Source organism: Sorghum bicolor, chromosome 9 (genome assembly GCF_000003195.3).
Source record: "Sorghum bicolor cultivar BTx623 chromosome 9, Sorghum_bicolor_NCBIv3, whole genome shotgun sequence".
Lineage (NCBI taxonomy): Eukaryota > Viridiplantae > Streptophyta > Magnoliopsida > Poales > Poaceae > Sorghum > Sorghum bicolor.
In genome coordinates, this window is record NC_012878.2 from 43,132,418 (window position 1) to 43,145,871 (window position 13,454).

A 13,454-nucleotide genomic window follows, 5' to 3' on the forward strand; every position below is an offset into this window, starting at 1 on the left:
GTCGTGGGCGGCGCGGAGTGGCTGCTTGGGCTCGCAGGGGGGCGCGGAGCGGCTGCGGCGGCCTTTATAGGCCACGGGGAACATCGGGGTGCGCGCATAGGGTTGGATCGGGCGGCAGCGGACGCGTCCGCGTGATGCGGGCGAGAGGTTGGGGAAGACCCTGCCCTGACAGGTGGGGCCCACAGCTCAGCGGCTCGGGCGCGATGCAGCGGGGGCTGCCGAGTGGGACCCGCATGGCAGCGGCTGTGCGCGGGGGAAGGCGGGCTTGCGCGGCTGCTGGGCCAAGGCCCAAGAGCGGTTGCGCGAGGAGGGGGGGAAAAGATGGGCCGAGGGAGGGGTGGCCGGCCCAGAAGGAGAGAAAGCTTTTTTTCTTTTTATAAAAAATTGATTTCTAAACCATTTTACTAAACCAATTTTAAAACCCTTTTTAATTCATAATTTGAGATTATTTAGGAGCTTGTTTTCTTTACTACTTTTAGAAACAAAGCACATTTTCTTAGTAACACCTTTTTAAATTTTTTTTACTCAAATATAAATTAGTTTTCAAAAAAAAGGACTTTTAGTGTTTTATTTTTTCGAAAACCGAAAGGACCTAATCGTGGCTTGTTGGAAATTTTGTAATTCATTTTTGTCACACAAGCCAAACAAAGATAGGGCACAAAGCACACAATAACAAAACAAAACACCCTTCACTTAACTTTATAAAAGTTTTAAAATTCCACATTTTTATCTCTTTATGAATTCAATAATTAAATGAATCTTGGAATATTTTAGAAAATTTTTAAATACTTATTTAATTTAGTGTTTTTCCAAAATTAAAAATTTTGGAGTGTTATACTGAGTCATAAACCTCTCCTGCATTGGCATTGAATCTACTGATGCGTTAGGCATTTGGAACGTTGGGGCTTGAGAATTCCCAGTGTAAGGTCTTGCAGTAGTAGTCGTAGTATACTAGGGACTCTGATTCATCGGCAGATTTGGCAGTGCCGATGCCATAGGAGCCTTGCCTGTCACGTCAGCCGTTTGAGATGTTCCAAGAGTCTTCAACGTCATCTCTGGGGGCATGCCATAACCCCACCAGTTGGGAGGAACAGATCCCGACATTGCTGATGCCAATAGATCTGTCGCAAGCTTGATTTGCTTGTCTGATGTTGATGGATTGGCCATCATTGATGTAGATTGCACATCAGTGACCCCTAATGTGCTTGGAGGAGAAGTAGCTTCTACACCCGCAGCAGCCGTTATAGCCGATGGAGCTGTGACCACTGGTGACCCTGGCTGATGATGGGCAGGACCCACATAATTCGGTGGTAATTGACCTTCCTTGAAAGTTCTGGCCACCGCATTAAAAACCGTGTTGGACAGTACACCAGCTTGATTGATCAAGGCACGATTAATAGCACTATCAACCATATCTTGAAGTCTTCTAGGATTGGCTTCAAAAGTAACCTGCCGAGGTGCCGGCAATGCTTCCTTTTGGATTACCTCGCCGCTCCTGTTGATGCTGAAGGATTTCAAACATTGTTGCTTGTAGTCCTACATGGCTTTTGCAATAGCTTGCTTCTGCTCATCTCTGAGATTGGCTTCCGTCACGGGGATGACGTTATCCAATTCGAACTCGGTATTCGCCATGTTGATCTTGATCTTGAATCTGTCCCACTGGGCGTGCCAAAAGATGTGTTGATGCAAAACTGATCTGCAATCACAAAGGGCTAATAACCGATTTAAACGTTAAGGCGTGCCAGCCGATTTGACCTTACAATCGACAAAGGTAGTAACTCGACCACTTTGGTCCCGACAACAGCGATGCGCCCGGATGTCACGGCCAAGAGGTGATCACGCGGAACTTGAGAACGCGCCGAGTTTCACTCGACGAATTCCTAAGAACTCGTATTAAAAGGAAAATATGACGAAGTCGTCGAAAAAGTAGATGCTGGAATATGAGTAAAAACTTGTGTTTGATTGATTGATAGATATCTTGATTACAAGGCCCTAGGGTCTACATTTATACCCCGCTCAAAGAGCTACAATCAGACACGACTAGGACTCAAATTCCAAATTAAACGGAACCCACATACAAAACGAATTCTAATGACTAAGAAAAACATTAAACTACCCCCTCGTAACCGATCGTGACACTGCCACGGATCAATCGGCAACTTCTATGCTTTTCTTCAGAATCATCGGCAGACCACCTGTCATAGCCATCGGCAAACATCGGCACTGATCATCGGTACGAACACATCACCACCTCTGGACTTTGTCACTTTTAGTTATTTCCCCATCAGCAACCGCCTCCATCGGCAACTTCCCTGTAGACTAATTACCGTTGCTTCACCTGCCGATCTATACTTTACTAATCTCATGTACGCGCCCAAAGATACGTGTCCAAAAACGGTGTCAACAAGTCTATAGTGACTGTTGTTATGAAACCATGTTATCATGTCGTTATGAACTGGTAGGTCTGTGGTGCTTGTCATTTACCCTTCTCAGTCCAATTATCCTTCTCATGTGTGTCTGTCCTTGAATAATGTTTCTCATGTGCAGAGTATAAATTGAAATGGCAATGGGCCGAGCTGGGGCTGTAGTGTAAATCAATAAATATATACAATAGGCCCGTTATCAAATTTGGACAAACATTTATACGCGTGGGCTTCCAAGCTGGCTGCTTTGCAACATATGCAACTCTGGACGTGTTGGCATGTGTTTGTACCACATCGTGAACCTAAAAAAGCTTTACCTACTTATAATAGATATCTGTTTTAGATGTTTTGAAAGTTAATTGATTATAGTGTGCTAATAGATCTCTGTTTGAGATGTTTTGAAAGTTAATTGATTGTAGTGAGCTTCTAACTCTTCTGGTAGCAAAGCTATTCTTTGGAGACGGAGAAGGAAGGCACTCTATCAATTAACTTTTTTCAAGATTCGTTACTTTTTTTTACCTATTTTGAAACAAGATTCTTTAATTTTTCATAGGCATATTTTGTGGGAGGCCTTAGGGTCCGTCCACTCGTTCGGACCATATCTTTGTACTTAAAACACGTATCCGTGTATAGATAACACGAATCCGTGTACTTAAAACACGTATCCGTGTATAATAACATGAATCTGCAACTATATAGTACGGATTCGTGTTTTGATCCTTGGCTCTCTTTTGAATCTCGAATCCGTGTACCTGCAACACATATCCGTGTAGAAGTAAGACGTATCCGTAACTATATGGAGTCGAGGAACAACATCACCATAACGAACGAAAATGTCGGGCTGAGCAAGGAGGAGATTGAAGACAAGTTCATGTGCAAAAATGTACCAGGATCTTTCACCGAACCGACATGTTTCTTGATCCACATCAGGCGAAGTTCTTCATCATTGAAGCTCATGAAAGTTGCTCTAGCAACCGCATTTAACGACACCAGATCTGATGCATCTACCTTCTTTATTGGTGTGAGCCCTTTCACAGATACAACACGATTTACTGCCTCCTAGATGGAAGGGATCGTCTCATTGATCACACTCACCGAATCAGGTGGAGCTGAAATTGTGGTTTCACTACGAGTCCCAACAAAAAGAAAATTGATAGCTTCTTCACTGCAGTCAATATTTACTCTCCTGCATGTTTGCTGGGATGCAAGAAAAAATTTTCTCATCTGCAATCTAAATTCAGGAGTGGGGCAAAGAAAGGATGAGGAGCGGGGCAAATACCAGGAGACGACCTCCCAACCACCTTGATCTAAATGTCGTAATCTTGTGCTTAACAATGTCAGAAGTGAACTTAACAGACACCTCTGGAAAACATGCATTCAACACCTTCATAAGCTCTTCATGTAGCTTTTATTTATGAACAAACTTTCGAGTCGTAAGAAGCGTATGAGCTTCTCGAAATAGAGCGATTTCTTCATCATGGGTCCATTGATGTGCTTCGGCCTATATATATCAAAAACATAGATATAGAGGCAGTCCATACAGTTTGTTTTCTTTTAGCAGAAAAAACAGTAAAGTTGAAAAAAGGGAACAAACCATATTCGGTCCACTGGAAGATGCGCTGCTGCTCAGGATGAGCCGCTCGCTATGAATCTAAAAGGGAACAAACCAAGAATTAACTACACCGAACAAACTAGCCCTAAGTTAACTACAACAAATTCATTTTCCTACTTTAAATTAGGGAGAATGAAACTCTCAAGAACAGAATTAACAGGATTGTTGCAAACTGCATAAACCTGAACTTGCAGTCTGCCATGTAAATGATGTTGCAACATGCAACCAGACCAAGAACATTGGCAATTGGTTTAGCTTAGGCAGTGGGTACTACTAGAGTAGTACAGGCAGAATCCACACCTCCATCAATCTCAATTTGTAGCCTATGCTAAGATTGGAGAAGAAACAGGGGGTAAGTGTAGAGCCAACCATGAACTGGATAACGACACATTCAGCTTGCAGTTCCATTGCCAACTGGGTTCTAAAATCCCTAACCACAATCCAACCAAACAGGCCCTAAGTTACTACAGCGAGATGAGGTGGCGGAGGCGACTGCGCCGACGGGAGCAGCTGTTGCAAGGTATGGGGACCGGCGGCCCTTGCTCGCCGTCGCCCCCGCCCACAGAGAATGAGAACCTTGGGTCCTTCTCGACCGCCGCCAGGATCTAGACCGCTGCCGCCGCTATCTCCTCTGGCCACAAAAGGAGGTGAGAGAGAGAAAAAAACCTCGAGCAGCGCCTCTCGCCGCCGTTTCTTGGTCTGGCGCCCGGAGTCCGCTGATTCGCTTTTGCCCAAAATCGCCATGTATACAGGATTCATAGGTGCATTAGTAGCCAGGATTCCAGCTAGGAGCAATTGCGATGTGACTACCTCGAGCAGCGCGAGAGAGAAGAGTGGAAGAGAGGGCAAGCGTGCGGGTAAAAGGGAGTACCATTGCTACATTGCTGCGAGTGTGTGCCACGGTGCGGCGGGTGGAAAAGACATTTGAGCCTTCCCCGATCACCACGAATCATCAACAACTAAGGCCCTATTTAGTTCCGATTTTTTTTTTGGATTTCAGTACTGTAGCATTTTCGTTTTTATTTGACAAATATTGTTCAATCATAGACTAACTAGGTTCAAAAGATTCATCTCGTGATTTACCGACAAATTGTGTAATTAGTTTTTGTTTTCGTCTATATTTATTACTTTATGCATATACCGCAAGATTCGATGTGACAGGGAATCTTGAAAAGTTTTTGGTTTTTGGTGGGAACTAAACAAGGCCTAAGGATGAAAACGGTTAGAAACGGTCAATAAAATCCTAAATTGTTTTCTACTTTTACATTTAAAATGCGAAAACGAAAACAAAAACGTAAAGTCGGACACGAAAACGAACGCGAACTTACACAATATCGAGAATTTAGAAAATGGACCAATTCGAGCGGATTTACGTCGAACACGGTAGATATACGAAAACTCAATACGAAATACCAACATGTAGTACCAAGTGCATGACTAAGTATAAACACGATCAAGTTTAAGTGCATATAATAATAAAAATTGCACGATCCTTGGTCTTAGGTATTTAATACAATAGCCCTCACATAAGAACAAGCAATTATTAATAGCTAGTAGGAACGCAGCTAGCCACCAGTAGAAAGAACGTAGATGCATAGTGAGTAGTCTGAGTTGACTAAATTCGGTTTAAACCAAATTTTGAATTCGAAATATTTCAAATTAAAAGTCAAAAAGTAGAACATTGTCAAAAATGTCTAAACCGTTTTCTACTTTTACATTTGAAATATGAAACATCTAAAATACGAAAGCGAAAATGGTAAAGTTGGACAAGAAAATACGAATTCGATCCGAAGAAATATTGGGATATTTCTGTTTCGTTTTCATCCTTATCAACAACACCCACGTGATGCCTCTCACTCCACGTGGGGCAAGCCCAGCCGACGGCTTTGCATGTGGCAGAGAAGCCTGACGGCTTTGCGTGTGGCAGAGAAGATTGACTGCCTGAGCCCATAGCCTCCAGCCTATTGCCTCCCCTAAAAAAACTATATTTTTTATTTTTATATATATGAACACGGATTGCACTTACATAAACACGGATCGTCCTAAAAGATAAACGAATCCGTGGTAAGAAAACACAAAGCCGCTCATCGGTATTTCTCCGCCTTTTTCCTACCAAGGAAGGAAACACAGATTTCTCTTAAACAAACACGGATCTGCATGAGACAAACGAATCCTTGGTGACGCAAGACGGATCTGCTCGTCTGTATTTCTTGCGTCTTTTTCCACATAGGCAGGAAACACGAATTGCCATTGAAGAAACACCGATCTGCATACCTGTTAACCGAATCCGTAATCCCGAGAACACGGATCCACTTGTCTGTATTTCTCCGTCTTTTTTCCCACCGAGGAAACACAGATTGCCATTGACGAAACACAGATCTTCCTTATATAGAAACGAATACATTGTTTTTAAAATTACCCCTGACGTGGCAGGTTTTAGACTTTAGGTGTGCTTATGCTTCTCATAGTTGAATCAATTGAATGAGATACTAGTCTTACTGTTATGATACACTGTTACTGCTGATGTTTTAGAGGAACTGTTCGCTATGCTAGTGTTCATGCACATCTTGGGAAAACAGGTAGCATGAGGGATGATTTAGAATCTCTAGCATATACACTAGTCTTTCTTCTATGAGGATGTCTACCTTGGCAAGGTCATTAGGTAAAATATGGGATCTCCAGCCAGTTGTATTATTTATAATCTCTAGCATATACACATGTGATCATATAATCACATGTGTTCACAAATCCAACATCTCCACACATAATCACACATGCATGATCACATGTGTTCACAAACCCAACATCTCCTAACATGATCACATGTGATCATGTGTGAAGATGTAGGGTTTGTGAACATCGTACGTGCAAACTTGCTCTAAACTTTTTTAAACCATAGCCTACCCATACCATATGAAGACATCTCAACAAGTTTCTTGTTTTTAGGAAGTTCTTTGTGTTTTTAATAATTAGAACACCATGTGCACGAAAGTTCGAAGCGTTGCACCGTGAGCATGTTCATTGAGATTTCGAGTCAGGCTCTAGATTTGCCCTAATAAACAAGAATAATATTGTTGGAACCATTGGAAACTATTCACTACTGGAAAACAGGACTTCGCCAAGTGCCTGGCGCACTTGGCGAAGGCCACTTTACACTTGGCGAAGGCTTCGCCGAGTGCCGCACTCGGCAAAGAGCACTCGGCGAAGATCTTGTCGGTGAAGAGCTCTTCGCCGAGTGCCAAATTTCGGCACTTGGCGAAGCCTTCGCCAAGTGCCAAATCCCCACTTGGCGAAGATGACGGCAGGTGGCTTCTCCGTCCTCTTCGCCAAGTGGGACCCTGGCACTTGGCGAAGGCTTCGCCAAGTGCCGGCCACGTGGCACTTGGCGAAGAAATGTTTTATTTTTTTAAAAGTATTCTTCGCCAAGTGCCACGTGGCAGGCACTTGGCGAAGCCTCTGCCTTCACCAAGTGCCAGCCACGTGGCACTTGGCGAAGCCCCTCAGCCCGTGACTTTTACACTTGGCTTTCCCAGCTTCGCCAAGTGCGGCACTTGGCGAAGAGGCCTTCGCCAAGTGCAGCACTTGACGAAGCTGGGAAATTTTATTTTTTTTTAAAAAATGTCCGGGCTATTTCCGTGCAATCCGCTATTAGGACAGCGTATCCATCGACAATTACTCATCACATATATCACAATATAGCACATATATCACATATATCGCAATACAACCATCGACATGTCCACAACCACATATCATCCATCACAATCACATAAACACATCGTCCATCCTCGACGAACACCACGTCCAACACATAGTCCATCACATAGTCCATCACAATCCATCAACTAAGTCCAACACATAAACAAGTAAAGAGACGTGCGAGGTACCTACGGCTCCCCATGGTGAGCAGAGTGTGAATCAGCCCACTGGTCCCACACAGGGTCACCCTGCTGCGGCTGAGTAGAGGCACCCGGCGGCGGACGAGGGAGAGTCGGCCACCCGGCCTGCGGAAGAGGGCCACCGTAGACCCCGGCCTGTGGAGGAGGGCGAGTCGAGTACCCTGGCCAAGTGAACTGCGGAGGGCACCGAGGGGGCCACGTGTACTGCGGAGCAGCGCCAGGGTACACGTACTGTGGAGGAGGGGCACCGTGCAACCCTCCCTGTGGAGAAGGCCCCTGTGGAGAAGGCACCTCTGGTGGAGTCGGGTTCGAACCCGCTGACTGTGGCTGCACAACGAAGTAGGGAATCCGTTAGTAACTGTGAGATGATCGCAAAAGCTAAAGAAATCAATGACTTTGAAGGTACTCACCGGGGTCCCGAAATACACCACTGGCCCACCACCTGGCGCCTGCGAAGCTGCCTGGGCCTGCGCTGCCTGCGCGGCTGCCTGCGCTGCCTGCGCTGCCTCTAGTTGCTGTAGTAACGAGGGAGGGATGGGAGGTATTACCGCACCTGGTATCTGAATCGCCCCAAAGTAGCCAACCATCTCCTCCAAGACCTTTGCAGTGGCAGCTTGTACCTGGGCCTGGATCTGTTCCTGCATGTCACTCTGCATCTGATTCATCTGAGCCTGCAATATCCGACACACAAGGTTTAAACAATGCAAAGGAAATGATCGAATACATAAGGCTCCTCGTCCTCCTCACCGACGGCTCCGCACCGTCGTCGGCGTCCCTCGACTGGTAGAGGGACGCGACCTGTCGCTGGGGTCTGCTGCCCGCTCTCCTACCTCCTCCCGGCATTGTGCCGAGTGCCTGCAATTACAAAGATTAAGCCAATTAGTACAAATACACAAGAAGTACTTATAAAGACATGCAAAATGAAATAAACATAATTACGAATAACAATTAAATATTACATGCAATTTAGTCCTCATCGCTATCAATGTTGTCGAACGATTCTCCCTCGCCTTCGCTACTAACAGCCTCGTCATGGTCACTCGGCGACTTCAAGCGCTCAAGCAATCGTAAGTCCCTAGCATCATTCACCTCATATCCCTCGTCCTCATCAACTTCGTTGTCTACTTCCATATCCATTAGTGAACGAATATCTATCTCCAACCTCCCTTCTAGCCCCTCAGGTTGAAAGAATTCTCCGACATATGTGTTAGGATCAAAGTTGTAATCGTCATCGTTCGGGACAGGCGCTTTACCACGTGGCGATACCAAGTGCACAAGGTACCAACCCTTGAGATTATTATTCTGTTGGCACGCCCATGGGAGATAATAAACTTGTGTGGCCTGTTGAGCCACAATATAGACATCATCTCCATGATACACGCGATCATGTCGAATTTCGACTTGCCCAATCTCAGGTGCTCTTCTGACGGCATCTGGATCGAACCAATGGCATCTGAATATAACTACATTGAGAGGTTTTGCACCCTCAAACGTGAGCTCAAATATTTCTTCAACTATGCCATAATAGTCGCGATCATCGGTGCCGGGCGTACGAACTCCGGTATTCGTGGTGCTTCGATTGGGCCGACTCTCCTCATAACTTCTCGTGTGAAAGCGATACCCATTGACATCGTAAACTGTGAATGAGTTGACCCTATAGGCGCAGCCACGAGCAACCTGTTTCAACTCATCATCAATATCAGGATCCTTGATGGCCTGCGAGGTGATGACAGGTATAGATCGTTACAGTAATTGCTCATACAACCAAAGTGGAATGTAAAAAGATCAAACATGGTAAGTTAGACGATACCTTCGTACTAAACCAGGAAATGAAATCGGGCGAATTATTTTTGAGAAGGTGATCTTCTTCTTGAGCAGAAGGTTCCCAATCCTTGGTCCAGGTTTCATGAATAAATTGTCGTTGATACTCATGCACTTCATCAAGGTTGAGCAACAAGTATAGCATGATCTTGCGCCACTCAAGATAGCATAAGGTCTTGGGGGTACCTGCACTTGCTCTTCCGAGTTGCCCTTTGAAAAGGCTCAGGTTCGACGAACTCTCGTTGTCATTGTAACGGGAGAGCGGATTGTGCACGCTAGGAAGATTATCCGTATAGTAATTGGTTGTGAAGTTCGACACCTCCTCAAGAATGGATGCCTCTGCGATGGAAGCCTCAATTCTGGCTTTGTTTCTACACTTTTTCCTCATAACCTTTAGACATCTCTCGATTGGATAACACCAACGGGCCTGCACGGGCCCCCCCATCTTTGCCTCGTACGGTAGGTGCAGAATCAGATGTTGCATCGGCAGGAAGAACCCAGGTGGAAAGATCATCTCCAGCTTGCATAGCAACACAGGTGCTACACTCTCTAGGTCACGAACGACGTCCCGAGACAACTCTTTGGCACAGAGCTGGCGGAAGAAGTAGCTCAACTCTGCCAACACGCGCCACACAGGCTCAGGTAGGTATCCTCGAGTCATCGCGGGTAGGAGCCGCTCAATCCATATGTGGAAGTCATGACTCTTCATGCCGTTGACTCGCAGGGTAGACAAGTTCACTCCCCTTCTCAGATTCGCCGCATACCCATCAGGGAACAATAATGTTTTCATCCACTGTAGAACTTCCTTCCTATGTTCCCGTTTCAGGATGTAATTAGCTGGAGTCCTTTTCCATCTCTTGCCGGCCGCAGGAGGCTTCATCACTAGATTTGGTCTATCGCACAACGTTTCCAGGTCCAATCGGGCCTTTACGTTGTCCTTTGACTTTTCCTGAATGTCCATGAGTGTTGCCTAAAGTGCCTCAGCGACATTCTTTTCAGTGTGCATTACATCGATGTTGTGTGGAAGAAGAAGGTCATCGAAATAGGGCAGCTTAGTCAAGCCCGACGTATGAGTCCACATGTGTTCATCTGCATATCCAATAAAACCACCATTGACTTCATCAACTTTCAGACCCTCTATCTCAGCACGGACCTCGGCAGGGCTCATCATGTGAGGAACTGGGTCGCGAACTTGAACACCCTTCCTGAAATGCTTGTTATCTCGTCTGAATGGATGGTTAGGAGGAAGGAACTGACGATGTTGGTCGAACGAAGAATACTTCCCACCACTCTTCAACCAAGTGAACCTCACAGCCGTCTTGCATATTGGGCATGGGAACTTCCCGTGAACACACCAAGCGCAGAATATGCCATACGCCAGGAAGTCATGCATGGAGTACTGGTACCACACATGCATTATGAAGTTCCTCTTTGTAGCTCGGTCGAATGTCAGTACACCGTGTTCCCAAGCATGGACCAATTCATCCCACAAAGGCTGCATGAACACACCCATATTGTTCCCCGGGTGTCCAGGTATTATCAGCGACAAGAATATGTTCTTTGGTTGAAACATGACGCCGGGGGGGAGATTGAGGGGGATCACGAACACGGGCCAACAAGTGTACGGGACCGCCATCATTCCATATGGGTTGAACCCATCTGTCGCCAGCGCTACACGGACATTTCGTGCCTCCATGGCTTTACCGGGATGTTTGCCATCGAAGTGCCTCCATGCCTCACCATCCGACGGGTGGACCATTTTGTCTGGATTGTATCTTTTGCCATTCTTGTGCCATGTCATCTGTTTCGCTGACTCCTCCATCATGAACAGCCATTGGATCCTCGGTATGAAAGGAAGGTACCGTAGGACCTTATGGGGGATACGGCTCTGTTGTAAGCTGCCAGCACTACTGTTTACCTCAACATACCTAGAGGAATTGCATTTCGGACAGTGTGTTGCTTCCTTAAGATGTCCCCTGAACAGGACGCACCCTTCCTTACATGCATGAATCTGCTCATACGGCATCTTAAGTGCACGAAGAAGCTTCTTTGACTCATACGTGTTTTTAGGCAGAATGTGACCCTCCGGAAGAAGGGTGCCAATAATTGTCAACGTGAAATCAAAGTGCTCTCGACTCATGCTAAACTGCGACTTCATCCCCATCAAGCGTCCCAAGGCATCCAGCTGCGAAACCCTTGTGTGATCATGCAGGGGCTTTTGTGCCGATTTGAGCATCTCATAGAACGCTTTTGCGGATTCCTCTGGCTCGTCCTCCATTCCTTCCCCAAAATATGCGTCATGCGCGTCTTCCATCATGTCTGGCACCCCACCATCACAATCATACTCCTCTAGACGTTCTCTCACCACCTCCTCTCTAATTCGACTGGCTTCACCATGGTAGATCCAGCGGGTATAGTTCTCAACAAACCCGTACTTGAAGATATGTTTCCACATCTCACTCTTCTCGAATCTAGACATGTTCTTGCATTTGCTGCACGGACAAGGCATCCTTCTCGACCCTTTAGCGGCCTCGCCAAATGCATGCTCCAAGAACGCCATGGACTTTTGAACCCACTCTGTGGTCCTACATGCGAAGCCCGTGTACATCCACTCACGGTTTTCCATCCTCTGACATACACATGCGTGAGACAATAATACAAGTACGAAATGCATCTATAAGGCATCACTACAATGTAATAGGTGAAGGATAGGTCCTAATCCCACCCGAGGATGCGTAGATGAGGCTAGCTTCCATGTTCTACTCCCGTCCGAGTCCGAGTTTCGGCAGCACCTCCCCGCTTTTCTCGCGATACACGTCTTAGAAAGGAGAGTGTGTATCCGGAGAACAACACGGAGGTGCTGCCGAAACTCCGACTCGGACCGGAGCTGAGCATGGAAGCTAACTCATCTACGCATCCGTGGGCTGTCCAAAGTATGTGGACAATCCGAAACAGATACGGTCAAGGAGGATATGCACTGATCAACATACCACCAACCATATCTCTTTCGGACGGGAGACGCCTAACTGGGCTAAACCGGTCTACATAATACAACGGTAAAGGTCGAGGGGTTATTTATACCTAAGGTGTCGGAGTTGAAAGGATAGCGGCGCAGTGGTGAGTTGACGCAGTGGCGAGTCGGTGCGGTGCAGGTAGAGCCGCAACGCCTAGGTGCTCCGACTCCGCTCGGACAGGTCCTGCTAAGCAATAGAACAAACAAAACACCATAAGTAAAAAAATTCGACAGAACCTCCCCTGTACGGGGATGTTTCAAAACCTGCAAGAAAATAGCTAGCCGGCTCGATGGCCGGCGTCCATAGTCGGGGCACGATGGCCCACACATCCCCAATCCCGGCACGAAGGCCGTTAACCATATACGTCAATCACATCAAGGGCCCAATGACCAAAAACTTAGTTCTTTACCAAGTTTCGTCTCCGGGGAGGTTGCACGTGTCGGACGATGGAGCGGCGGTGCTAGAGAGACGGCGGCACGGCTCTCCTTTCTCATTCCCTCGTTCCCTTCTTCCCTTCTCCTCCCGGCCTCTCCATTCTCCCTTCTCCAACTGGCCTCCCTCCCTTCTCCCTTCTCCTCCCGGCCTACCTCTGCTGCCCCCCGCTGCCTTCTCTGGCTGCAGCGCGCGGGGGAGGGCCGGGGTCTCGGGCCACGGGGGCGCGGCGCGCTGGCCGGACCGGGGCGCG

At 46.7% G+C, this 13,454-nt stretch overlaps 1 protein-coding gene across 1 annotated transcript; it reads right to left on the reverse strand.

Annotated features, from left to right (window-relative positions):
* Positions 7,720-8,646, reverse strand: LOC110430152 (acidic proline-rich protein PRP33-like). Its single transcript, XM_021447236.1, has 3 exons — positions 8,441-8,646; positions 8,345-8,410; positions 7,720-8,261 (listed from the first exon to the last, which is right to left on the reverse strand). The coding sequence occupies exons 1-3, from the start codon at positions 8,597-8,599 to the stop codon at positions 7,923-7,925; spliced, it is 564 nt and encodes a 187-aa protein (XP_021302911.1). The 5' UTR covers positions 8,600-8,646; the 3' UTR covers positions 7,720-7,922.

Coding starts and splice junctions, on each gene's coding strand:
- LOC110430152 (XM_021447236.1), bottom strand. CDS start 8,599: ATGAATCAGATGCAGAGTGACATGCAGGAACAGATCCAGGCCCAGGTA. Junction 8,411..8,440: donor CGTTACTACAGCAACTAGAG/GCAGCGCAGGCA, acceptor GCAGCCGCGCAG/GCAGCGCAGGCCCAGGCAGC. Junction 8,262..8,344: donor TGGTGTATTTCGGGACCCCG/GTGAGTACCTTC, acceptor TTCGTTGTGCAG/CCACAGTCAGCGGGTTCGAA.